A 27,577-nucleotide genomic window follows, 5' to 3' on the forward strand; every position below is an offset into this window, starting at 1 on the left:
TATTTAATTTTGACCAGCTGTCTTAGATCACTACCAATGCGTCACTTCGAGCGCCCCATATCTTACTGATTAATTTAGGGTTAGCTGAAATTGGTACGCTAGGTAAATTACTGCTTGAGCTTATGACGGCCAAGCTCACAATGCAGAGGTGACTCAATAGTTTGTCCGCAAACTCTTATTTTATACATCCTTAACGTGAAACTCCAATTTCACGCCAAATTACTCTCAGAAGTAGCTATATCGCCTGTACAATCACTATTGTAACATTGATCTACCGTAAAAAACAGAAGAGGAACAAATAATACAGTCATATATGAGATGGCGTATGAGGAGATGTACGCTAATATCCCATGGATTTGCTATTGCTTATAGGATCGATACACGCAATACAATTGGACATTTTGAGCTCGTTCCACCGTGTGGAACCAAAAAGATCCTCATCGCTCTTGGGGTGGATTACGCTTGAAGGATATAGGTAGCAGAATCTACAAATGCTGTCTCTAGAGGTGCGCCATCCGGTTTTGGCCGCTCTCGTTTTATCTCTTTACCTGACAGCATTCGCTCCACGATCCCGCAGAGTCCGAAATGAGCAGCAATGCTCCGCTTCGATGCGCTTACTGCCCTCGCCTGCTTTGCGCTGACGTCGTCGTCGCGCTTCAAAGATTTTTGCCCGTTTCCGCCACGACTACTCAAGCTAAAGTCGCAATGACGGACCAACCGGGCGCTCACTCGCTGGGTGGCTTTCGATTTTCCTCGCTCAACAGTCTGGCTTGCTAACCACTGCAGTCACAGTGCGACAGAACGCTCGCGAAAGTTTAGTGCGTGGTTCTCGCTTAGCAGAGACCAAGGGTGTAATACCGTGCTTTGGATAGAGAAGCCCCTCACGAAAGCAGAGTGTGTATTGTTACAGAACCGTGAGATCGGTCGAAGGTATTTTGCTCGCATAAGGGCGACCTTTTGATCTCCGTTCTCACTTGTACTGGCAACTCATCTCTTCATCCGTGGCACCGAAGATACTGAAGACAAGTGGCCGACGGCTTAAATATCGGACGGCGTCGCCGGTGAGGCGACATGTCGCGCGGTGGATGTAGATTCGGCCTTCTTCACGAGGTGAGTGTGCTTGCTTTAAAACAACGGCTTCCTTCCTCCTGCTGCTGACAATCCGTGAAAGTAAATCGAGAATTTTCCTTACTTTAATCTAAGTAATGTGTATTCACGTGCGCGCAACAACAAAAACCAAGTGTTTCTTAACGTGATCATTTTCCATTAGTGGCTTGGCCGCAGAGATCTGTGGGATCTATTAAAATCCAAGCCATGGGCAAGGTGAAAGACGTAAAAAGCTTGTGTCTTGATTCTTATTTTAATTCAAGTGAAGCCTATATGTTTAGTTTGTGTAGGCGTTTTCGTATAAAGAACACACATAGAATAGGACAAACAGGTTCGAGTACGAATGTCAATATCTACCTACGTTCGTTTTGCATTGTAAGTCTCAATATCTCAACGCGTCTACCGGTATTCGTTCTAATGGCTTCTAACTGAAAATAGCGCCGAAGTGAATTTGTACAGATGCCACGTATGCGCTTTATCAAGAAAGGGTTGCGAGTTTTGTGAGCTAGGCCTATTGCTGGTCTATAGAAGGTGCTATAGAGCATCACTGCAAATGCGTTTTCCTACCATTTGTTGAATTTGTTTTTGTAGAAGCAATGAGGAAGGAACTGCATTAGCCTAGTTACGACACAATAGGGATAGGTTGTACCACGTTAGGTTTTGTTATTTCTGAAATGCACTGTAGTAGTAGTATCTACTTTTAAGACAATGGGACATAGAAACATTGACACGACCTCGAAAGCAACAAGATCGCTATATTTTGCGACTGCATTTAAAAGCCTTTAATATTACGCGCGAAAGAAGAATGGTGTTAGCTTTTAAGCTTCGCTATTACTGGACGTACTCGTCCTTGGCATACAGGCGCAAGAATTTTAAGTGACCGAGCATAACTTTTATCGCCTAAGGCCTAGTAAGGCAATACGCGCCAAGAGGACTTAGACCATGGGCAAAAAAGTGATTTACGTCATGGTCTACCTTTACTACTTCAAATGCTCTCTCTTCTCTGATTCAAGCTGTTTATTTCTGCATACGTACTTAAACCACCTCTCGAACACTCAATTATTGTCGATGATTTCGTAAAGAACGCTCGCAAAGCTCTATTAAATATTCTTCAATGTCCACCGAGTAGAGGCGTATAGTATCAGGTCGTTCAGCTTACAACGTAACAAACATCTATCTCATATTTCAAGATGGCGCTATTTTATAACGGTGCGACATCTAGCGACACTTTTTTTTTTTTTGTATTTAAGATGCGCTCATACTATTTGAAATCTGAGACCGTCCATTCGGATTCCGTCACTCGAGCTTTTAGGAGACGGGATGAAGCAAGCTAGGGAAGATCTGAAAATTCGAGTAACTTACGAATATGGGTTCCATCTCGGAACTACAGCGATATAGACAATTCGCCGTATAAGTTTCGTATTTGGTGAAAGTTCTACTTCTGGAAACATCGTGAGCCGTTAGTTTAAAAGAAATCCGGAGCCACAATGGTTAGTAAGAAAATTAGTCTCGTGAAAAACCTCTTGCGAGGAAGAGCTGGGGAGCTGTGGTGGAAGTGATTCGCTTCAAAAAGCATACGCGTTAGCACTCAAGTTAAGCGTACGTAAGAATATCATACTTTAAATATTCAGTGAAAAAATTGCACAAATAGGTGCCATGTTGTTTAAGAGAGACCGAAACGCTTGTTAAAAATTGGAGGAGGTCATAAAAAGACTTTGCATCGAGCAAGAAGGATTAGTGAACAGAAGTATACACTTCTATTGCACGGCAACGCTTGGTGTTATACCTTAAGAATCATAGCGACAAAGATACAACTAGAGGCTTTCTGTCATCCGTCATACTCGCCAGACATTGCTTCCATATATTAACATGCTCAACAATTCCTTCATTGAAAAAATATTTTAACCTCAACGTAATGTCGAAATGAGGAACTTTTTAGACTCGTGTACCCCTACAGATTTCTACAGCAGCAGAATAAATAGGTCACCATCGAAATGGCAAAAGGTCATGGATAAAAATAAAAATAATAATAATAATAATGGTGCATTCTTGGATTGAAGATAAAACAGCTATCCTTCTGAGACAATATTAATGCTATCAAGGCAATGGTGGTCTCACGATACAATCATAATCCTTGGTATTGCAATAAATAAGCTATTGGTAAAATAGCTGGGACGTTTTTCACAGTAAGAAGTGCACTTTATTTCAGCATATAAAAATAAAATTACGCCTATTTCTCTTAAATAATCGCGTCTACTCCCCAAAAACAGGACACTACAAAGCTACCCTGGAGCCATCTGAAGTTGCCGTTTGAGACGAAGGAACCATAACTAAGCACGACGAAGTCGCATGTCCACTACAACGAAGCACAATCGCGTAAAGCATTTGCATCGCCTGGAACCAATAAGGAATTAACCACTCGCTGCGCTGCTGCTTCCCAGCCATTTCAAAAAAATTATTCTCAAAAAAAGTAGAGCCGATAATAAGATGATATATGCGGTAAATGAGTATCCCTTTTATTATGATACGCTGCTTGGTAGCGACCGTGTGGGAAGCCAGTGTTAACGACTGAAAAAGTCTCTAGCTTATTGCTGAGTATCGAACTAATTGGGTTATGGGCCCAACTTCCTATAGAGGACACCATAGCGACTGGAATTCTTCGAGCTGCGAAGAGATATCTTCGGTTTGCTTCTTGACAATATTTGCAGTAGAAATAATAATAAACGTAGCAACTAGTGTAAATCGCAAAATGCTATTTAGGGCTGTTAATTTTCGTTCAAAGTCGGCTATCCAACTAATATTTTTTAAGCTCTTGTTATTGTCGCTACTTATTTGTCTCGCTGAATTCAAACTCATCTGCTAGATGCGTTTAGGACCTTGACTAAGGCGCAGACGCTGCTAAAGCCTCTTCTAACCTCCGTCACGCTTCACGAAGTTCGACCCAGACCCAGGGTAGTGTGCGAATATGCAACGCTAGACCCAATACTCCTTATGACCTGAAAGTTCACATCAATGTCCTTGACCATGTGCCTAGAACAACTAATTTTCGCTCCATCCGTTGTAAACCGTTATCGCACATTCGACAAGTGGTGTTTTTCGAGACTGCACGCATTTTTCACGCGTATTATTATTACTAATTTTAAAAAATTGTGCAGAATTTCTACTCGGTATTTTTTTATCACCTTTGATTGATTTCGTTTTGAAAAAAAATAGATGAAAAACAACTCTCACGCACAAAAAACTCCTAAAGTATTCGCCGTCCATCAGTGGTCGATATCGATGTGTCCCATTCCAATAAAAGTCGCCCGTAAAACCAAACGAAACAATAATGCTTCAGTATTAGTCAGTATAACATGTCACAGAGTAGTCCTTACTAATCAAATCTCCGCTAGCAAACTGCGTTGCTATCATTTCGAGCATCTTTGCGCCATATTTTATTTCAGTTTACCCGTAAGAAATCCACGAGATATAATTATCTTTCTTTTTAACACTAGTAAATATCATGTCTTGTTCTGAAGCGTTCCTGTCTTATAATAAGGTTATTTGTGCGGACTGTTTGCAGTGAATTCCGCGGGTATACGAAGAGGAAACGAATAAATGGGCTTATTCATTGTATTCAACTAGTAGACCGAAAAACAGTGCTTGATAAAACTAGGGCCTATTAAAACAAAATATCGGCCTTGATGATACTTCACTCGAGTTAAGTAATGCTGGAATAAATTGCGGAAGTAGGCGCAGTATGGCTGGGACTTGTAGAAGGACTGATCCGCCGAAAAATCGTGACTTAATCGCGAGTAATTGCGATATTTTTTAAAAATTAATTTACTTTACGTCTTGTGGGTAAATTTCTATAGATCAAGTTGCAAACACCATGGAATAGTTCTCTTTGGCCAACCCAAATGAACACTAAAATAGAAGGCCTGATGTTGTTTTATTATGAAAAGCAGCTTCAAAAAATTACATTTCAATAATAAGTGTATGATCATACGGTCGTTAACATCTTGGTACAAGTGAAGTTTACTTAATCTTCCAAAAAAACGGTTACAAGTTAATCGGGGAAACGCGCACGCGCGAGTTCTACGCCACTGGAACACTGGACGAATCCTTTATTTATTCTTGTATAATTCTTTAATATCGAATATTTCATGTTTCTTTTTCTTTAATGCTTTAATGCTGCTAAATAAAGATAATGTCCTGAACCAGGACCGTTTTAGGGGTATCTCTTCAGCAGAGTTTTTAACTGGATCAAGTCAAAGGCTCTTTTTGCTCGGGCCGCGTGTCCAGCATTATTTTATTGGCTCCTCTTAATAATAAGCATAAAAAAAAACATAACATTACTTTAATTTGCTCGCCCAAAAAAAAAAGGAATAAAATGAAAGAGTTCCGGCCTGTAAATCCATAGTCTCTCTATGTCTATATAGAGGTTTTCTTGCGTTAGGTCATCTATGAAAGCTGTCTAAGTATTAAGCAAATGTATCTATATGCGCACATTGTACTACTGGGTCCTCGAACTACCATTTTTTATAAGACGCTCATTTTAAGACTGCGTAAGTAGTGAAGTGTGATTGTACAACTTTAATGGATTAAACTTCACTCCAGTTGAAATCGTTTCGCCTTGACCAAAACACGTTTGAATACAAAATACGCGTATGATGTTACTGAAACTTAAGGTCGTCTCATAGCTTCAAGCAAGAAATAAACCTAAAGTAGAACTTTTGCATTGCAACCTACCCAAGGAGTAACGTCCATCGGAAATCATTGCATTGCAATCACACACTCACTTAATTGGAACCCATTATTATGTTGAGGGAAAAACCTTAGACGTTTGGGCTGCATAGGTGCGCAGCACGTCTACATTAAGATTGTGCTATGGTTTTGTTGCCTCAAAACACAACCATTTCTCTCCGCAACAAAGGAGTTACCAGAGTATCAGGGAACTTCCAGTAACACGCATGTTAATTGTGCAAAGCACATAAAATCCCCAGCCGGACCAATGTAACAATAGCGGCTATATTATGTACGAATAAATAGAGTAATACAGCTTTACCTTGTTTCCCCTCAATGTAAAATACTACTAATGCGTTCTTCAATCATATTCACTAAGCGGACTTAGATATTTTCTAAAGTCGCCAAGCATGGCTCAGCTAGTTGCCAACTTCTAATTCTTAACTTACCTCGGCTATATTGTCATAAGCATGGTATAAAGTTAGGTTCGTGTAATCTATGTTTCGTCGCATGAAGCTGAGTTGTTTTGTTGCACCTTTCGCGCTGACCAACTGGCATTCAGGAGTTCCGCTGTTGTGGGATCATCTGTAACTTCCGAGCTCAGCATTCGACGTTGCATTGAAAAAATGTATGTGATAGCCTAGTGGGTGACGTAATTGTAGGGACACGTTGTGGCCTAAATTCAAACTGAGGCATAGACACAGTTCGTTGAGTACCGGGTGAGTGCCGGCCGTGTGGTAGAATGCCTAACAGCGATACGGGACGTAAAACTAGAAACACGGAGACTAGTAGCGGCTCAGCATCGGGTGGCCTTTCGACTCACCCATGAAAAGACATCTGTGACAAGATGGGGACATATACCAGGAAAACGCACACTTTATCCTTAGCAGCCATCTAAACAGACAGATCTCGGGCAGATGATGTAGTATAAAGTTTTACCTAGTAAGTGAAACCGCTGAAAACCAGCTGGCAAAAGCAAATGGTGAATTTTCATCAACATTGCTGCGTGTTCAGTAGCTGGCAGTTCTATGAAGCGTCTGTTGTGTGGAATGACTGAGCATCGCTTTCCCTTAGCTGTTATAGTGTTTTGTTATTAATTTGTTATACTAAGGTTAGGAGGAATATCTCTCTTTTTACAACATGAGTTCTTTCTCAGACGCTCATTTAAGCCTATTAAAAATAATAAACGAGCCATGCACAAAGGTATGTTGGAGTTCACCTCTAAATAGCTGCAAATATGCAGACGGTGTCTGAGATTGGGAGAGTACAATTTCTTACGAATATTAATACACCTTATACTGGGGAACGGGGGAAGGCGGTAGGATAAGTCGAGACGAGCGCGCCCTTGTATGCCGCTGTAACCTGATCAAAGATTGACAAAGGACAAGTTGGGTCGGATTTTTGTACAGCCGTTCGTTCTCAGTAATGTTTAGGATTTTCAATCGGTCGGCGAGGCGAGATAAATTGTTTATTAGACAATAACGTACGTGATTGTATTCTTGTAAATTATGCATATGCTATGGGATTTTGCATGTTCTTTCCGACTGCACGACGCGTGGCGCCTTTTGTGGCTCTTATCGAACGTGGGGTTAAAAGCGAATCTTGGCACAGAATATTCAATTTGTTTATCGTTATCGGCCTTCTGGAAAGTACATTCTAGTGTAATGTTCTAAATACAGAAAACGTTTAATCCAAAGTAGACATATGTGTATGAGGCTTTCATTTGATTTAGCTCTATTCTCATAACTATTGCAGGCGCGGCGGACGGTGCTATGTGAGGCCTTCGTTCGTAACGCGTTATGCGTCTGTGTGCTGTCAGCATTTGTCTTCTCAATCGTATTCGGCGATGGCTTTGTCATGACCGCCGGCGTGTTTAAGAAAGATAAGAAGACTGGACGAATGCCGAACAGAGGATTCGTCGTTGACTGCTTGACAAAATGCGAAAAGTCTGAGAATTGTCACTGTGTCAGGTTTGTGCTACCACACAGAAATAATAACCGTGTATTTACTGCGTTTTTTTTTTTATAGTTGATCTGCAAAGCTCTCATACAGGTAATAATTTCAACAACGAATATAAGCCTGCCTATCGGCCTATCTCAATGAACTCAAGACTAGAATCCAGTCAAAGCACCAATGCCTATAGGACAAAGTTACACTGACATAATAACATATGTGACGCAATTCTCTATTACATTTTTAGAGCCGTGAAGATGAAGAGATAGGAGGCGTTTTTGGGTTTAACTATATTAATTTCAAACGATTAGAAGAAATTTACTCTATATCCAATCCATTTAGTCGATTTAGACGTCGCATAGATATCGATAACCGTAATGGTGTCAGAGGGTTAGTTGTTTCGATCAGCTATTTTACTATCTGGCGTTCAATATAGCTGGAGAAAACTAGCATTTCTTGTATTTTCGTATAGTGGTTTTCAATAAGCAGTAATTTGTAAATGATTTCTGGATTAGTCGTCACCTATCCTCCTGCGATCCCTTGAAAACTTGTTCTGTTCGCCCGAGGCCGCATTTTTCGTTCTGCGAGTATCAATTCGAGCTGTCTGTCAATGCTGGTGCCACTAATGGGCAACTCTGTTGGGGTGTCCGTACACGCGGAACCGCCCCAGCAAGGGGATTATTACCCCACATACGTTGATCGAGCAACACGATGCTCAGGGTGCGATGAATACGCCGTTAGATTACCTTCATGACCAAAGCTAAAATTTAATAATCGTATGAACTCGTCAAGCTGGGGTTAAATTGCAATTTTGTTATTTATTTATAATTCCTAATAACTACAGATTTTATTATAATGCAGAAGTTACAAGCTCTTACCAGTAAAAGCATGTACACCATGTCCAGGCACAGTTTTAGACATACAACGAAAAGCATTTCAGTATCTAATTGGCAACTGTAACATTACTAGGTCAAAGTGTGGGCCATTGTTACCGTTATTATCATTGTTATAATAAGCTGACTTAAGTAAAAGAGATGCGTTTACGTGAACTCGTTTTAAATGAACGACGATATATTACCCCGGATGGTGGTTGCATTGGCATTATTATTATATAGCTATATACTATATATATATTATATAGTAAGTAAAAACACTTGTAGACTAAAGACTATATCACACGAAAACAACAGTGGTTGTACGTAATCTGGGAACCTGTAAGTATTTGTGATGTACAACGAAAAAACGCTTGAGGAGCTACTTATATGAGAATATTTATTTCGGCTTTGTTTTTCTAAAATATTTTACGTAACATCTAGCAGTTGTTCATTCTATATAACGATCCGCTATACAGCTTTAAATCTGTATAATTTATGACTTGCTGTGTGTATGGATAGTACTGTGCTTAACTAGAATATCGTCGAGTACAGCACAGCGGCGACGGGAAATTTAATAAAGGATCTGATGCGAAGTTTAGCACTAGAAAAGTAAAAACAAGCCTCATATGAACGTTGATGCATCAGACGTAGCCAGTAAATAGATGAGGCGGCTCATGTTAGCATCAGCCGCTCCTGAAATGGAAAGTTAGGACGTCTTTTTTTTGCCCCAAGCTACTTATAAGACAATTGACTTTCGAAAGGATCAAAGGTCCGTACCAGTAGAATAAAGCTGTTTTCAGAAAGCTTCTAATCTGAGTAGACAATCCAGCATTGGAATTAAGTATCAAGCTAAGGCTTCTTGGTTGGTTCCAAGCCTTATATGAACAAAAGTTTCACCAAAATCAAGAGACACAGCCAAATTGTGTGGATACGACCAGCAATTAGGCCAAAGACTTATTTTCCATGTTTTTCATTAAGTTAGTATAGCCATCTAGCCGACCAGATGTATTAGTTAGACGTAGCTGATCAGCAGGCAACTCAGAGAAGCCATTCTCATAAGAAAAAACAATCGATGCTTAAATTAATTTGTCATACTGAAATAAACACTAGCGAAGAACCCCTGCGTTACATTATTGTTGATTAGTATAAAAGCTGACACTTAGCCGAAGATGTGGATCAGAAGGCGAGCTTTATGTCACGTCATAGTACTCAGTAATACTCACTAATTCAGGTCATCATATACAGATTCTGTATAATTGTAACTATTTCAGCTTGCTGCTGGTATGTTAAGCTGTCTGCCAGTGCCAGTCAGCGTCTTATTATACCGAAATGGTTATTTACAGACGCCGCTAAAAAAGATTCATTATGCAGGATCGAACATCGAACTCTTGGAGGTCTAAACTTTTGATAGTGGTTTTCCGTTACTATCGTATTGTTTTGTTTTTTTCAGACGATTCACTTAGTTCTTGCATCGTTTGATCAACGAAAAGTTCAAACCATGGATATAATTCGGATACATCTTTATTATGTTAGAAGCACATTACATCGTTTTTGGGCAATCGAATCCTGATGGATAGGGTCGACTGGAGAAGTGTTTGCAGCCAAAGTCATAAGCAATGTTTCAGACGACCCGTAAAATAAGTGCCCTGTCATTATCTCATTGACACAAATTCGCCTATCATGAACGTATTTCTATTGCATCGGAATCATTGTAGCCGATCATTTCTGGTGGCACCTATTACCGAAATCAATAATATCAAAATCACGGTCTTGGGATAGTCTTGCTGGTAAATGCATGCGATCCTTCGAAGAACTTCTACTCTGGTCGAGTTTTCACGTCAGTTTTCTTTTGAAGCCTTCCTTTTATCAAGCAAGTTGCATGTATAGCTCATAATCACAATACCGTCAAAGGACAATGCAACGATATCTATAGGAAACCGACAAACATATCGTTGAGCAGGCGACGTTATCGGCTTTCGGTTTTAGAGCACAAAAGACATTAAAAGCACTTTCAGTGTCTAATCAAAATTATTTTCTTGTCCTTTTAGGTTATAAGTCACTGTGGGACGACTTCTTTTCGCTTCTGTGGGTGCCGTTATTTCTGCTTATTAGTATTTAGTTAATTTGTAGTTTTTGACGCTTTTTGGTAGCCATGTGCATTTGCTTGCAGTTGCTGTTTACTTGACTGATAGGACCATGAATACGTACGCTAAAAACAGGACACTTAGGCCCTGAAAGGTACCAATCCACATACCCAGCAGTCGCCGAGAGCCTTAGCATTTAATATGAGCAACTTTTCAGAAGAGGGATAAAACTCGCGATCACAAGTGAACGATAATTTTAGACGAGTCGGACCAATATATTACTAGAAACTATGAGCAAGTTCAGTTGCAAGATGTACTTTCAACATGCATATATTTGAACATTAGCGAAATCGTTGCAATACACCGAAACATGCAGACGATCGGGATTTTTTTAGCACGGCTAGAGCTGAAACGAACTTGTAAACATTAAAGAACGCAGCTCCATATGCAGCTTGTAGCTTTACAAATAAATTAACTATCTTTACCTATCTTTATTAATTCCTGCCTTGAAATTTAGCTGCAAATTTACATACAAAATAACTAATAATGAAAGTTTCATGTTTTACATCCGGTGTTTAAGCCGTTGGCCATTCGTTGCTTCAAACAATAATAAAAATTGAAATATTATTACATGCGAGCGAAACTAATAAGCTTCTCTCACTTACCCGCTAGTCTTAGTCATTCCAGTTATATGATGAACTCTGTGATCTCCCTGAAATGTAGGATATTCTAGTTTTATGAAAAAATTACATAGCTCTTCATGGAACCTGTTGTTGTAATGCGGTGCTTTCGAAAAGAACTAACAATCAGACGTTTGTTACATACGGAGATTTATTAGAAAGGCTAGCAGGCGACCTCTAATCTTTTGCCTTCAACTTGCCGCTTGATATTAAACGAGTGTCTATGTAGTAGAGATGCAACAGAATAGCCTGCTTGTGATTCGTGTCGCGTTCATCCGCGTGCAGACTCTGCGAAAGCCGGCATTTCTAGCATACGACGTTGGTTTTGGGTATCCCGGAAAAGCAGTTCAACAAATTTCGCTTATAATCGTTCCATTTACAAGGACTACACTTGCAGTATCCTAATTGCGCCGAATTTGGTGAAGGTAAAGACAGCATAGGAACTTCGGCAAAATTTTGCTATATAAAGCAGCCCAGTTTACACGAGCAGGTATACCACGAAAATCTGTCTTTCAAATTTTAAACTGCTATGTGTGTTTTCTATGATCGGTCGGCATTTTCTGCTTGAAGTCGCACGACTTTTTCCAGCAGCCAAAAATTGACTTAAAGCGTATAGTGGGCCTATTGACTAGTTTTTGAGCCGACAGGTACGCGTTCGACCGTTTTGGAGTTTCGGCACGGAAAACTATAGCCATATATCTTGACTGGACAAAAAGTTTCCCATATGCTAGTGGCTCAGTGTCATCACTCTCTAATACAGTGATAAAACTCAAGCCACAGCCGACGATTAATAACACAAGTTCCAATATGCAAAAAGGGTTCGTTACTTACAAGGATTTCCACGAAACTTAAGGACGTTCAGATTTTAGACTTCTAAGCAAGTTCGAAATGAAACCGATGACACGGCAGTGACGTAGTAATCATTTAACGCGATAGAACCCTAAACAACGTCAAGACATTGTAGAATTCCACTTGCTATATACATACCATTTGTAAAATAAACAAGTTTATATTGTATAATGTAAAATACGGTCGTAGAGATCGCGTGATTATACGCGTATTCATCTCATACGCCATTGTTCGTTCTGTGAAAATTTCAGAATGTCAAATCGGAAGGACAAGCCTATGTGCGACCTGATGAACCCGTTCCCGTACGGCAAGCCTCTGTCACCAAAAGGATTTGTTTACTTTGCATCGGTAAACAAAACATTTTGACAAGAGCTTGTATTACATTTATTTATAGGGATTATTTATTTAATTTATTCGATCACGAGTAAACAAGCGTTATCTTGACAGTTTTGATGAAGTCACTGCTGCGATTTAATTAAGTGAAATCGAAGGACGCAAAACTGTCACTGCAGTAGCCCGGCTCTAGTGGTAAATTTATTGAAACGGTATACTAATTAAACAGTGCAAAATATTCCAGCAAAGGATTCACAATTCTAACTTAAATACCTTCACGAGCTGTGAGGGGAGGCACTCCAAGATATTTAATTCAATAATGTTATTATTGTTACTTTGATGATAAATAATAAAAAATATTAAATGGAATAACCTTATTTTTTCCAGAATAAATATTACGAAACTCTATACAATGGTATGTATAATCCATTATATATCTGTTATTCTTTATGTTAAGCGAAACCTGCCAAACAAAACCAAGTTTAGCAATACATATACCATACTTATAAATCTACTCGTAAATGATGTCGTAGTTACTCTTTACGCCTTTCTATCTCTAGTTTTAGTCTTACAATATTCGAATGTACAGTGCTCGGTTTTTCATGATATCTCAAGTCGAAACCTTAAACATACATCCAAGTAACTTTTCCATCAATTGCTAGTTTTCCTGAGGCCAGCCGGTATGCAAGCTCATTGCATTAGATCTTATAGTAAATACGATACTTCTAAAACCTGAGTTACTGACCAGGAACTGGCTCCTCTACGTACTGGAACTCTAACGCATTGAAAATTGATTCTCCAGATAATATTTTCCATTATAAACGTAGGCTCACAAAGAGGTTTCGGTATTTATAAGACAAATAATAATAACACAATATCATTATGCGGTGTAGATTCTGTAATATACTCGAGCCGTAACCTACCGATATTACACATGGACAAATGGTTTATTTTTCATTTGTTTAAAATGAACTTTTTTTCGCCGGCAATATGGTAGACAATCTTGCCCTTTTCTGAGGCAGATTTAATGTTATGATGATGAAAATAAACCACAAACGCACTCACCGTTATGGGAAATCAATCAAATATGCCGCTGGCGGCGTCGAGTAAATATGGCCGCCGCTGGTTCAACCCGCACCGCCAAATTGGCGGGTCGATAATACTACAGATAAATTAATTTATTACATATATATATGCCATACACCTGCTGAAGACTATCTGCTGAGACCGACGCTCAAGACTTTGGCGGGTAAAGTGAATCGTCTCGCTGGCTGTACTACCCTATCCAAATGCATTTCGATAATGCTTTTGGCCCTTTTGAGTCCATGTATGGATTTTGCTGGCTGTCTGTCTGTCTCCGTATAACGGGTCTTAGAGTTTCAAAGCTGCCCATTAGTATCGTCCACTTAAATACACACTTCGTTCCCATTACAACGTCCAACTGTTCAAGTAACTTACGCCTTTTTCTTCAGTAACACCCTTTTTATTATTATAATAAGTATATGTAGATCACTTTAGTGACCGTACTCGTATAATATTAAGAAAAGGTAATTTGGAACGTTTATTTAAATGTTAACGTCAATCTAGTTAATGAAGCAGTCACCCGGCGCCCACTGCCATAGTAGTCTGCACCTACACAAATCAAAGTATTTACAATTATTTGCGCCATTTGGCTAACGAAAAGCTTCAGTTCAGCAACGTATATGGTTAAATTGCGTACTGCATAAATTTCTATTCAATCTCTGTACCCCCTTCCAATTTGAACTTACCATTGTTCCCGTTAGATAAAAATCTAAATCGATCTCTGTTGTCTTTTCTTGAAACTAACTAACAGACTCGTCACATAAAAAGGCTCGAGAATTTCGAACTAGCTTTTAATTTGTGGAATAGACAAAAAGTCATTAGTTAATACGTTCACGGAGCATCTATGTGCCAGAATATGTAATCCTAATATCCGCCTTAAGAAGGCAGTATCATTCGAACTAGTATTTGTAAGTTAGGAACTCTGAGTTCTTGTAATAATTCAGTGTCGTACACCGCAATTGCTACTACTTTCATATCTAGTTAGACCAAGGTCTGTACGACAACTGGCAAAGCAGCCAAAATCTCCAAGGTAAAACCTGATGATGCTCCTGAATAGCAAGAGGTCGTCTACGCACGGGTGACCTTTGCGGCAGGATAACGTCTTTGCATAAGTTTAGGCGGATCGGCTGATGGAATGCATCGGAAACGCTGATGCATGCAGGTTATTGTCCTGAGAAGAACCTATCGTCTGCTCTGTACTAGAATTCTCTTTGCTTTCCTCTTCGATTACTATCTAATTGGATTTCCGTATATCGTCACGAACCATAGTAGATGTTCTGGTATCCTGATTGCATTAACTTTAAAAGAACAAGCGAATGACGTGAGCTTACTCACCAGCAGGCTAACTAATAATTCATACACGCAACATTTCTTACCAATGACTCATCATGAGGCAGAATCTATCCAGACTCCTTTCTTCTTCAGGCTAAGCCTCGTAATATACAGCCTCCGCTATATAATGGTAACGGGGGCAAAATATGTACTGTTATTGAGCTCATTATTAGGAGATAACATGTTTCAAACGTGCGATTAATACTCAGCCGTTTTCCCTCATCCTCATTATTCATTCAACTTAAATCAAAATCGTTCTTTCCGCAAAAAAATTATGCTTTAGTCGCAATGTGCTATATTGTATCCCTTTGATTGACAACAGTCGCACATCTGTCATAACTACTCATCAAACTTACGACCATGCCCTGTTATATAGTGTCGGCGGTTAACTATGCCTTGAGAAAGAAGGCTTCTCAGAGTTCAGTTTACGAATTGTACGGGATCCAATACACTCCCGAAAAAGCTGTTGATGGGTCCCACAACACTGATGGCCTAAAACCGCCGTATTTTGCCCATACGCAAGACTCCATGTGGGCGGAGCTCAACCCCTGGTGGCAGGTAAGAAAATAACAAAGCTGTAAGATACCTAGCTATGCCAAGCATCTTATTTGTATGAACACATGCACTTGCAATTATATAGATAAATACTGAGTACCGAAAGGACAGTGGACCGGGATTAGTTTTTAACACGGATTTTTCCGAAATAGCATACGTAAAAGAATTTCGTACGTTTAAATTAATAGGTCTTCCTTCTATGTTATTTTTGCATTGGTTGTACATTTCCAACAAGACACACTATGGACACATGTTTGTATGCTAGCCTCATAACAGACTTTTTCGTTGAAATGTTAGCGAAGATCTAAATAGCTTATAAAAGAACCATGCTTATTGGCAACGGACAAAAGGCGGAAAAGGTCTTATAGACACAGGCGTTCCGATAGTAGCAAAACTTACATTTGACAATCATTTACTTCAGATATTTGCTTGTGCCCTACACGCTAGATATCGCGCGCCGCTATGTGTATTCTTAAAGTACCCACATCGCTACGAATACGGACCGCACGTTGAGAGTCAATCGTGCAAGCGTTCTAATACCGCTAACGTTTTCTGAATCGCGCAACCTCGGTGTTGCTAATGATGCAAAGAATGATCCGGGTCAGTTTACTCGTTGTCAAAATATTCTACGCTGAGTTTCGCATTTTGGCAAATCCTTTACTTGCACATGTATAATATTTCCGCAAGCGAGGGCTCCCAGATTACCCCTGCATGAGTAAACATTTTTCTCCGAACGATGTTCCCCATCCTGGATAGCTGTGACGACAAGCTAAAAACAACATAAGCTTGGTTGATTTTGGGATCTCAGGACAAAAATAACTCTTTTGAAACTGTGTGAGGACTTACGCCAATGAATTTTCCATCCTCTCCTCAGCACTTTGATAAAAATCGCGACCAACTCATATGTTGGTGCGTTAATAATGACTCAGGGAGACCGGTATCGCTTTGAGGATTTAGGGCTACGAATAGAATGGCAATTTCAGAATGCTACCCACCCGACGGTAACGAGTTTGCTGAGGGACGTTACACGAAATGTACCGACCCAGTCAACCCCTTGATTTTTTATTCAAATGGTAGCTTCAATTAATGTGATATTGTTCGTTTTAACCGCGCTTTTTTCGATTCATTTTAACTGTAGTCGTTTAAATATTTCACTCTTATTTCCAATGCTCTGCAAGAAGAAGAAGAAGAAGAAGAAGAAGGGCTCAAGATTAGCCCCCTGAGGGAACCGTATAAAAGGCTTGTACCTAAAGTTGTTCCAAACGCTCTCAGCCTCGAAATCGTGTTACACGTGAGCCGATCAAGCAGAAGGCCTGCTAGTGATTTCAGGAATCCCTTTATGTTGTCATCTTACTGCGAGAACTTATTGAAAAAACTATATATATATATATATATATATATATAATTTTTTTAATACTCCTCGTTACATACTACTGTTTTAAAAAAAAAATCTAATATGCATTTACATAACGACGCTCTTGTTGCTTATTTTTTTTAACCATATTTCAAAAATGTTACTTTTCTGTGCAATATAATCATCACCACTGAAATGTTTACAATGTGTATGCAAAAAATTAGTACATACCATTGATACTTTCTGTCACAGGGTCAATTTTCCTCCGTTTCTAGCACGCTGCTTTAGATCAGAGGATAGTTAAACTCTCAGTATTTACATATATTTCATTACCTTTTTCAGACTCGTTTTTCTTTGTGCTTTAGTTAGTAATATTCTGGTTGACTGATGTTTCTTAGTTTCTGATACTGTCCGACAATGTTGATGTGGCTCTACTTTACACTCATGATTACCTACAGATGGCTTGTCACTCAAATTTAATTTTTAGGGATTTTTTGTGCAATTAGCGTTGCTGTGGCTGAGTGGGTAACCTGTTCTTTTTTAGTTTTTTGTTTCATGTAATAGTCTTCCTTATGCTTCCTTCCGTTGCTGAAGAAACTTACGTCCAAGCCCGCCCTGTATTGCAATGCACGTATAATCACACTGTCCCGTGAACCTTCTGATTGAATGCTGCGTTTGTTCATATGGTTAGATGTCTCCAGTATCATTTGCACGTTTCTACATGTTACACTAGGCATAGACATGCACTTCCACAGTTCAAGTGCCGCCATGAGCATATAGAGCTCTTTTAGATTCGCACTAACTTCTATTTTCTTCTCAGATCTGTTTTTTCTCTATTTCACTTGTTTAATTCTCTATAGGTGGATCTTAATCAAGAGGTAACGGTGATGGGCATCAGAATTCGTAATAGAAAAGAATGGGGTAAGTTGACAAGCAGGGCTACTCCACACGATCGATGGCCAGTTAGAACGATTCAACTTTAGAGCATTTGCATAATATTATTCAAATAAAACTACTGTATATAAGTTGTAGATGATTTTGTCTCCTAACATCGGGGGCCCGTTCTTCAGTGTATCCATATATATAACGGTATCCGTTGCAGACAACAATTTCAATATCTCCTTGAATTAGTTACTGTAGTCTTGCAGTAACGAAGATGCCGGCTCAATAGTGGATAGGCAATGAGAATAGCCATTGTTACTGTAATCATTATTAGTATTTAGCAGCACTACAATTATCGTTATTACATCCCATGGGAGCGCAGGGTACCGGGGGGGGGGGGGGGAGAGAAAGCAGCCAAGAGCTTGTCGTCGTGCTGCATGATTGGATCGAGCAATGGGTAGCAATCGAGGGTATGGACATGTCCTTTTATTATGTGCAAAAATCTTCTGCCAATGCATTATCTCTGCTTATGTATGCTCTCTACATGAAAAACTTGAAGTGGATGAGGAAGACAAAAAACGACGAACGAGCGAAGATCCATCAACTCGCTAATACGAGGTAGAGTCTTCAGCGTCCTTCTCTTTTGGGTCCAAACGCAGCCGCGGGTACACGAATGACAAAACGCTGCGTTGTGTGGATGATGTCAAATATACGCCAACACTCGTGAAAACTGTTTCATATTCACGAATTGTGATTAGTCATTGTTGATGTTAACGATGAGACTGTATGTACATTCTCTGTACTTCTAAGAAGGTTGGGGTTGACGCTTCGTATGTAGCATAATATGTACCCTACTGTAACACTGAATGTATTTAGCAAATTGTGCTTAATTGCACATTAGAAAACGGATCCTCGGCTTTGTCAAAGCCCTCTCTGTATTCACATCGACTCACTACCATCGATTTTGCGTCACGACGAAATATCTCAAAAGTGCCTCATGTAGTAACAACTGTTCATCTAAAATAGGTGTTACGTTCTAGATATCACAGACAGAGGCCAATTCAGTGATATCTAATGTATATGTACTTATGTGGTAATATACTAGTTGACGTGGCTCACAGTCTTATGCTGTAAGGATTCTATAATCCGCTTTAAGTTATGGTTAATTGGGTCGTAGCGAAGTCTAGGGAGAAAACCCTAGAAATGTAAATTTCTGTGTAGATTGTGTATAGATAGCCAGCTATTTTTTTTTCTAGAGTGCGCAAAAGGAGACGAACTCATCCGAGAAGGTTGTCACCACCTGGCCTATTTCTTCTTTACCTGCACAGCAGGCCTAGCATAAGGCTCTTCCTGACGGACAAGTCGAATGTTGTATTGCTTTGATTCGTTTTATCCTAGCAAAAGATCTTGATTGTAAATGTATTCTGTACCAATACTATGGACGTCCTAGATTTTACGGGAACTTTCGGGTCGACAAACATGTATACGCCGCACTTGTCCGAGAGGTACCTCTGAATAGATCAATGAAGCTGTGTGTTTTGCGTTTCTTTCGAAAATGGAATTTGAATTTTGTACAAATACAACATTACAGTTAGCACAGGGTCGAAACGAAATCTGTAACCTATCTGAAAGCCAACCGCACTCACTTCGTATCGTAAAAATCAAGCTAGTTCCGACTAAAGTTATTACAAAGCTTTGAATATCGACCAGGCCGTTTCTACCAAGGCTTTCCTATAAGCTCTTTTCAATACATCATCTATTATATACGTATTCGACGAGATGACCTTAGTGAAAAAAAATTCTACAGACAAGAGGTACACTCGTACACTTCTCTGACGATTTCAGGCGACCGGCTACACGACTTTGATATCCGAGTAGGACCAAACCCAATTACTACCGACTATGATGACGTCCATTTCAAGCTTAACACCAGGTGAATAGTTCTTTTGTTTTTTTACGCTTACAGGTTTCCTTAGTCAAACTAACGCGCGACCGCTGAAATCATCATCAGCTGCCGTCCGTTATACACGCTATAATGCTAACAGCGTATCGACTCATTCACTGATGTGAGCCGACTTAGTAAAGCAAGCGAGTCAAGATGCTTACCACGGCTCTACTTACAGGCTCATGCCTATCAACCCATCGTTCGTAGACCCGTTAGAGATCTCATTCTCTAGTCGGTTTTTTATCGAGAATATACAAGTGTATATACGATAAAGCTAAGCACAAATGTGCTTTTTGCCCTCCCTATGTTCATTGGCATACCTCAGAAATTTGTCTAAACAGCTCAGCTAACTTATGATTACGTACTATAATTATTATAAAGAAATTACCGTATACGGCGTCAGTTATCTAATATTAATAATATGTATAATATGGTGACGTACAATATACAGATATCGTAGAAAGTATGATCATTTAGCTTGTGTAAGTCGTTTTTGAACGTAGGCTGCTTGCGTTCACGATTTATAGGTTTTTAGTTTAGACACCTTAATGGCAATGAACTATATTCTCTGTCTCGTTTATGAACAGGCGGATTTGATGGCAATCAAGATCAGACCTTCGTGACTCCCCTTTTTAAAGTCTCTACATCTGAAGTCACTATTATCTATTCTATGATTTGACTCTCCACGACAAACGTTGCATAAATGATCTGATTAGTCTATTTGTTTATTTGAACTTGTCGTACGTGAGGCTAGCAAGAACGAAACAGAGAATGATCAGACTCGAGGGAGGTAACATATTGAGGCATTTCGTTAAAGATTAATCTTTTGACGTAAAAGGGAGCGCCTTACACAAACGGTTCGTTGTTTACACACGCCTAATTGCGAATGCACAGCAATATAGTTAGGCCTTCATTTCAAGAAAAATCGAAAACCAATGTCTTTCTTTTCTTGGTCGGTTACCTTTTCAACAAGTCTCGTATATGGCTTTTTTTGCTCGGTGATTTTTTCTACTATGGCATATATTCTACATTTAGATGTCACAAAAAAAATCTCCGCATTACAGCTAAGAGTTTATCCTCTGTCTTGATTGCCGAAGCTAAGATGGCTCTACACCATCTAGCTGTCTAACGAAGGCTTTTAGGTATTGACGCTCGCTAGAAACGTTTCTACGTTCCTCAACTGATTTGTACTCTCTTTCGGATGGTCCTCCAATTGTACGAATCCGAAATATCTATATGTAAGTATGCGCAAGTTCCCACTGGCGAGGTGCGTCAGCAGCTTCCCACCAGCAATCCACTACTCTCAATCCCATCCGAATACCCCAATTTAAGCAAGCTTGTTACGCTGAGCGGAATGGAGGCCAACAGGGCTTACCAAAAACGGCGAACTGGCATTTAGCTTCCTAGTAGTTTCCCTACTATATGCTGTTCTGACCGACTACTGCATCGCTGGCAGGCTTAGCAGCCTAAGGGCCTTGTGTTCAAAGAGGCCTTCCCTTAGCTTTATTTTGCCATCCCCAAGAGACACTATTGAGGTACATATCCTTTTGTGCATGCTGGATAAATACACAGAAACAGCTGGACGCCTATCCTGGCCAGTCGGTTGGACCTATGACGGTAGCGCGCGATTGCCAGCTGCTTTTATAAAGACGGATGACTGGCCTAGATATTCGCCGTGTGCATCTATGTCTACGTATGCTCATGCACAGAGCACGCAATGTTAGCCGCGATGGCCAACACGTCGGCTGCCAGAAATTGAAACGTTTTTCAATTTGCTTACGTACAAAGGCTTGTTCTACATGTATGAATGTATGATTTCGTGATCTTGAATGGCGTGTCATCGAATGTATTGGACCGAAGTTTGCGAAACGCATGTTATTGTTCCTGGGTTCTTCTTAAAGGGCTTTTTTAGATTAGTGACAAATTCATCTTTACGAATTGGCAAAATATACAGAATATCATTAGTGGTATTGTTTGTGGAATCGCGAACTCAGAAAATGAAGCAACTGATATGAAGATTAGATAGGAGCATGAAACAACAAACTCTCAGTATAGACTTGCTACAAAATGCTTCAACAGCAAAAAGGCAGCTAGGACCATAGAAAAGGTAAATAATAGCGAAAATACTTAACGCACTCATTTATCGCTGTTTTACTGTAGAATACACACGCGTCTATTGAGTAGTTCTCAAAACTCTCGCAGTCATTTGCATAATAAACAGGTTACCAAGTTTGGGGCTTAATTATTATTTCATAAATTCGGATTTCTCTACTGCGCAGTACGCATAGCTTCGCCCTTTACCTACGCAAGATATCTTAGATTCAGAATTTTGGTCGTCTTATATTGAAACCATCAAGACAGACGCAAAACATCATGAAGATTTTAAACCTATGAAAATAAATTGTATTAAAATCTCGTTTACAGATAAAATGTTATGTTACCCTCGAACTGTGCAGCCGCCATTGTTCCAAAAATAGGAAAGAACAGTTACGAAAATATATGGCGGCTCTGCTTATCCTCAAGAGACAACATAATCAGTAAAAAATCTGTCCTATTTATTAACAGCCCTTTTTTTTCTAATAAATGACCTGTACTGGCGCTTCGACGCTACAGACGTATCCGTACATTCTATTTCGTTGCTGATACGTTACGGATCCGAGCCAAAATATCATATTTTACATGCATGTTCTAGCTATTTACATACAAGCTACACTGCGCATGGTACCCTGACCGCTATGAATCTTAGTAAAGATGCTACCAGTCAAGCATTTCTGTAGCATTTTCAACTGCCTTTGTAACTCTTCCGCTGAATAATGCCGTTACAGTTATCCACAGCATTGCCTTCTTCCGCATAACATGCATGGCTTATTTTCTTGGCAGCCTCTTATACCAACACAGAAATAAATATATTTAATAAAGTAGATTTTGCAGAATTAATTGTGAATTGATGATTTGTTGCCAAAATCAGTTTCTATGAATAATCTACTAGAGAATCAGGCTTTAATAGGCCTTGTGTGGAGGGGAACCGTGATTGGACAGATACAACTGAGAAGTATAGCGTTATAATCCAGTTTCGCCGAACCATGCGTCCCAGTTGTGTCGATCCAATCATGTATCTCTTTCAAACCATGTCTATTGAAGCTTGATTCTTCAGTAACTTATTCGCAAAAACTTATTTTTGCAATACAATCAATTTGGGGTACACTAGGCAGATTTCACTTTCAATTTGCTAATCTAATTTTAAAGCTGAGCTTGAGAAGCATGTAGGGCACGACCGCTCGCTTGCCTGCTAGGTACTTTTAACCCATTTTTTAGTTTTCCTCTCATTTTGACAGCACGTTTTACTAAAGATCAAAAACCTCGAATTGCTTGCTGGAAGAACTTACTGATGCTTTTTTTTTGGTAGATGAAATCATTTTTGCCAGCCATAAAAATAGGTGATAACGTTGGTAAATTTAACTCGTGATGTAGTTCGTCGCTCCACCGAAATAGCGCAGCATAGGCCGTGTGCTATAGTCGAAATAATATGAGAAATATGTTCCGATTTGCTTTATCGGTAGGAATCATTATTAGGTAAGTGGTATTGTAGAACGCTATAATAATATCATGCTTTTTGATTGGAGAAATTTTTTTATACTGAAGGGGTGTTTGCGCAGCAATCCTTGTAATGCTTCACTTGATTAAAGTTTTGCTGGCAGAGCTTAAAATTCTAAGTACACATTTTCCGTATCAGAGTATACGTACCGACTCTTTTAAGCTGGAAATTCCCTGAGCAATTGGAGGTATAGTCGTACAGAAATAAGGACTCTAGAAATTGCTTGCCTGGAACTCAAAAGCTTATAGACCATAGTGTTGGCTCATTCTCTCTATGCAATCATTTTTTTAAAAATGAATTTTCCAATCCATTTTCATTATGGGCAAATTAGGGTAAAAAAAAAAATCATGCACAGTGACTGTAGTAGATAAATACTGCTGCTGTTGTAATAGCGTAGTGAAGTAGCGGCAACACCCAAAGCATATTAACTGATGTATTCACCGATATAAGTATTATATCACAACGAATGGTTATAACCAATGTGAGCATTTTAGTTTTCCTTATCTTTACATCGTCTGATAAAGCGTTTTATAGAATGTTTAATGTCTATGAGGAGCATGTATTAAGTACGGAATTTGATTTCTACAAAAGTGAGTTATGTCTCTAAAGTTGCCTTTTTCGAGATTCGCAGCTTTGCTTAGTGGTGCTGCGGCCAAGTGAAACCCGCCGCTCGAAGGACGGTCGTGGTTAGAGTGCAGTCGTCAGAGGGTCAAAAAAATCGGGTGCAGAAGAAATGCTATAAGTCAGAGGAATAGAAGTTAAAAACCGAAGTAAAGAGCGCCAAAGATTAAACACCCGACTTTTTACTTTTGTTCAATTGCGAAGTTACTTGGCTTTTATTACTGGACACGATTTCTTCTGTTGCATGACATTTTGATTATTTCTGTTTTTCTCGACTCGTGCTTCCTCTTTATCTGTACCCCACGTGCTGATGCCCCGCTTACAGTTCACCACGCATGCCCTGCCAGATGGCTCGTTTAAGCTGCTGCTACTGCCACTGTTGTTCTTACCCGTGCTCAACCAATTTCGAAAATTTAATAAGTAGAAACGGCTCATTCGGAGAGCTGTTGACAGGGACGATGGTGAGGCTCAGCCTTCGAGGGCGCCAGCAGAAGTTCGGGCAGCGTTCCGAAGGTGAAGATGGGGAGTGAGTAGGGGTCGTAAGGGGGTGCGGAGTAACGGCTTGAAGAGCACACGAAAGCGAAACAGTGATGTGACAGAGCTGACCAGGCAAAGGCGAACGAGCACCCGAGAGTGAAGCAGCAGCTGAAGGGGAAGTAGTATTAGAGAGGAGAGAATGAACACAACAAACAGCGAACTCAAATAGTTTGTACGTGATGCTACTACCGCCACCTCTTTGGTCGACGTGCGTTCTGCCTTTCACTACATATGCCCCATGTTCGATCAGCGTCTCTGTTGTTAGCCGTTTCCCGACAGCCTGAGCAGATTCCCTAATACTTATCCAAAGCCGGTAGTATCTACCTATCTGTGTTCAGGCTTGTGTCGACTTTCGTCTTTCCTACGACCTCTAAGCAGCTCAATATTGCAGGCCTTTACGGCAAATCCCAATTCCGCTACCGTAGGCCACTCGTAAGACTCGATGCCATGATTAAGGACGACTGAATACCGGCACATGCTTTTCATCATTCCAACGTGAAGTACACGGAAAAAGGAGCAAACTAGAGAAAGAAAGCGGTTGCAGTCGTCGTACTAGAAAAGGCACAGATGCTTTGGCCTTATTTTCTTTCCTTGTTCGCTGGTGATCTCTCTTTTCCGTCAGAGAAACAAATGACCTCCGCTACGGCACAGTTCACCATTGTTAGCGTTGTAGTTGCTGCCACAAGAACTCCCGCTACGGTCGTTCTTCCTTCGTGATACTTGACTAGCTCCTCAAACGCTTAAGCCTCTTAGGTTCTAAGTGCACTTTCATGCTAGTCCTGTTTTTTTTTTGCTTTCAGGGCGACTCTCGCTTCTTAGTCGGCTATTAGCACAGTAGGAAAGTCGGCTTTGTTTAGAGGAAAACGTGCATGCCACCAGAGGAAACTTACATATGTATCAGCAGATAAAAACTGCATGAGCTACTATACGCGATGATTGCGTAGTGATTTTTCAAATTAAAAGGTATAAACATAACTTCATGCTATGTAATAAAATTCACTTACGAACTAAGCCACACATATGGATTTGCCGTCTATACTTCGCTTGTGTGCCATACGAGCATAAACTAGCCGGGCAAAGGAAGGAAATGTCGAAGGTTTGCAGGTTGACACTGTTGAGCTCATGTGTACCTACATAGATATGATTAACCTGTTTTATATGCTATATGCAAAAATACTATTGTGTAACTGTTCGGTAATGTAACAGTTCGACTGAAAAAGGTCATCAGACCTAATGTTTTGATTTTTGCGTTTGTGACGGTTGCCAAACGTTGCTCGGGTGATTTTCTTGTCAAAGGTTTTTAGCGGGGACGTCTCATACAAAATAGCCCTGTCTACTGGATAGAGAAGTTTGCTAAGCGACGCTAATTGTATCCGTAATCATTTCCAGCTCGCTGCAGATTTCGTCTCCAGTAGTGCTATGAATGGGTTTATTAGAAGGGAGGAAAAAGCCAAGTAGTCGTGCAAAGATTTTCTGCTTTTTTCTTCTTTCACCGAAAAGGATACCGTACCTGGGTTAAAAATCTGTTAACACAGAGTCCTTGTAGTGTTTCTAATGTCCTACCTATGTGCATTGATATAAATGAACCAGGTAAAACATTTTTTGATTCAGAAATTGTACCGGGCGATTGCGGCAATTAACCCTAATTTCAGTGAAGTTTCGCCAGAAATCGCTTAGCACTTGTTGTTGAAACGATAGTCCACGTCATTATGTTTACAAGGAGTAAATGTAATAGGCAAAATGAAATCATCCTATTATTGTATACTAATAGAACTCTTAACGGGAGTCCATTGCTGCACCGGATATATTGATCGATTCTGCGTTGCGAACACCAGCCATAGCTTTGACCTCATCTAACCTTAGCCTAGAAGGTTATATAATGGCAGTTTGTGCAAAATAGATTTTTTCGAAAGGAGACTCACATCGGTTTAACCTTCAGCAGCGACGGGAGTTTACGCAGTTACTATGGATTAGATGTTTATAACATAATTAGGTAGGACAGTTCCTGAAAGCAGGGATCGATCTGTGTCGACTGTGGGGATTTCATGATTTTGGATAAGTGTAAAGTTTCAGCTATTGAACGTGTATCGTTTGAACATTTGCCAATTACTGAACTTAATTAAATTTTGCTTACCTTATTTACAGGTGTTACTACAATGACAAAAGCGGTATACAAGACGAAGAGCTTCGCCCATTTATGTGCAAACCTTGCCCGATTCGAGGCCGATACGTGACCATACAGATTACGCAAAACTGTACTGACTGCAGAGAACCTTTAAAGAACGTACTCCAGCTAGCAGAGGTTGAGGTTTTAGGATTGCCATAGACCGGTCACAGTCCCCCTATTTTCACGCTTATGACGACGATAAAATAGCTTCGTACGAAGCGGTCATTTGGAAAGAATAGCAGTAATTTAAGAAGCATATGTTTTCCTTAGAATGCAGAAACTAGGTTTGCTTACCTGGCGGAATTCGGTTTTATTAACTAATTAACTAACCATTAAGGCCGGAAATTCAGCCAAAATATGTTCTCTCATTTCAAATGTCGCTAACGGTCGAATCTAAATAAGGGACAGTAATCAATTCGTTGATCAAACGAGAGACATTTTGATGAGTTCGTAAAAAAAATTACTTTTGACATAAATTTCAACGCAAGCTTAATCACCTATAAGGAAAAAGGAACCTATTAAACAACATGGGAAGTTTGAAAGAAAAGAGTGCTCTGACAGGTTTACAACAACAACTTGTACATATCTGTTATGCGTTGTCAAAGGAACCGCACATTTCAATATGATGGCAAACTGTTGCCATTAAGACTTGCTTAATGATAAGTCATAAATATACTATATATATATATAAGCAACATTAATACTTAGTAATAAATGTAATGATGTTGGACAGAGTTCCGCCTGCATTTGTTTACTTATTCTTATCTAGATTTTTTTAACAAAAAATTATTTCGATGACTAAATTTTGTCTAGGCTTAGGCGAAGGAGCGCCTTTGAATTTACGTAGAAACTGCATAGGTACTATTCTCAAAAGGTAATATTTTTTTTATATAAACTCAG

The 27,577-nt window shown here is 39.7% G+C and overlaps 1 protein-coding gene and 1 long non-coding RNA gene across 3 annotated transcripts; both read left to right on the forward strand.

Moving 5' to 3' along the window:
- The first annotated feature begins 692 nt into the window (after positions 1 to 692).
- LOC111266232 (fucolectin-1) lies at positions 693 to 27,423 on the forward strand. 2 transcript variants are annotated; one of them, XM_022843542.2, is made up of 8 exons: positions 693 to 1,110; positions 7,588 to 7,802; positions 12,525 to 12,621; positions 12,994 to 13,021; positions 15,398 to 15,579; positions 17,791 to 17,851; positions 19,658 to 19,745; positions 26,656 to 27,423. In XM_022843542.2, exons 1-8 carry the CDS (start codon positions 1,072 to 1,074, stop codon positions 26,834 to 26,836), a joined length of 891 nt encoding a protein of 296 aa, XP_022699277.1. In that variant the 5' UTR covers positions 693 to 1,071; the 3' UTR covers positions 26,837 to 27,423. The 2 variants fall into 2 exon arrangements, with proteins under 2 accessions (XP_022699277.1, XP_022699279.1); XM_022843544.2 differs by lacking the exon at positions 693 to 1,110 and adding an exon at positions 2,358 to 2,597.
- Positions 2,612 to 5,485, forward strand: LOC147752710 (uncharacterized). Its single transcript, XR_015313349.1, has 2 exons — positions 2,612 to 2,706; positions 3,378 to 5,485. It is a non-coding gene; the product is annotated as an uncharacterized LOC147752710 (long non-coding RNA).
- Positions 27,424 to 27,577: the final 154 nt, after the last annotated feature.

This window comes from Varroa jacobsoni, unplaced genomic scaffold, assembly GCF_002532875.2.
Source record: "Varroa jacobsoni isolate VJ856 unplaced genomic scaffold, vjacob_1.0 scaffold_1065, whole genome shotgun sequence".
Classification (NCBI taxonomy): Eukaryota; Metazoa; Arthropoda; class Arachnida; order Mesostigmata; family Varroidae; genus Varroa; species Varroa jacobsoni.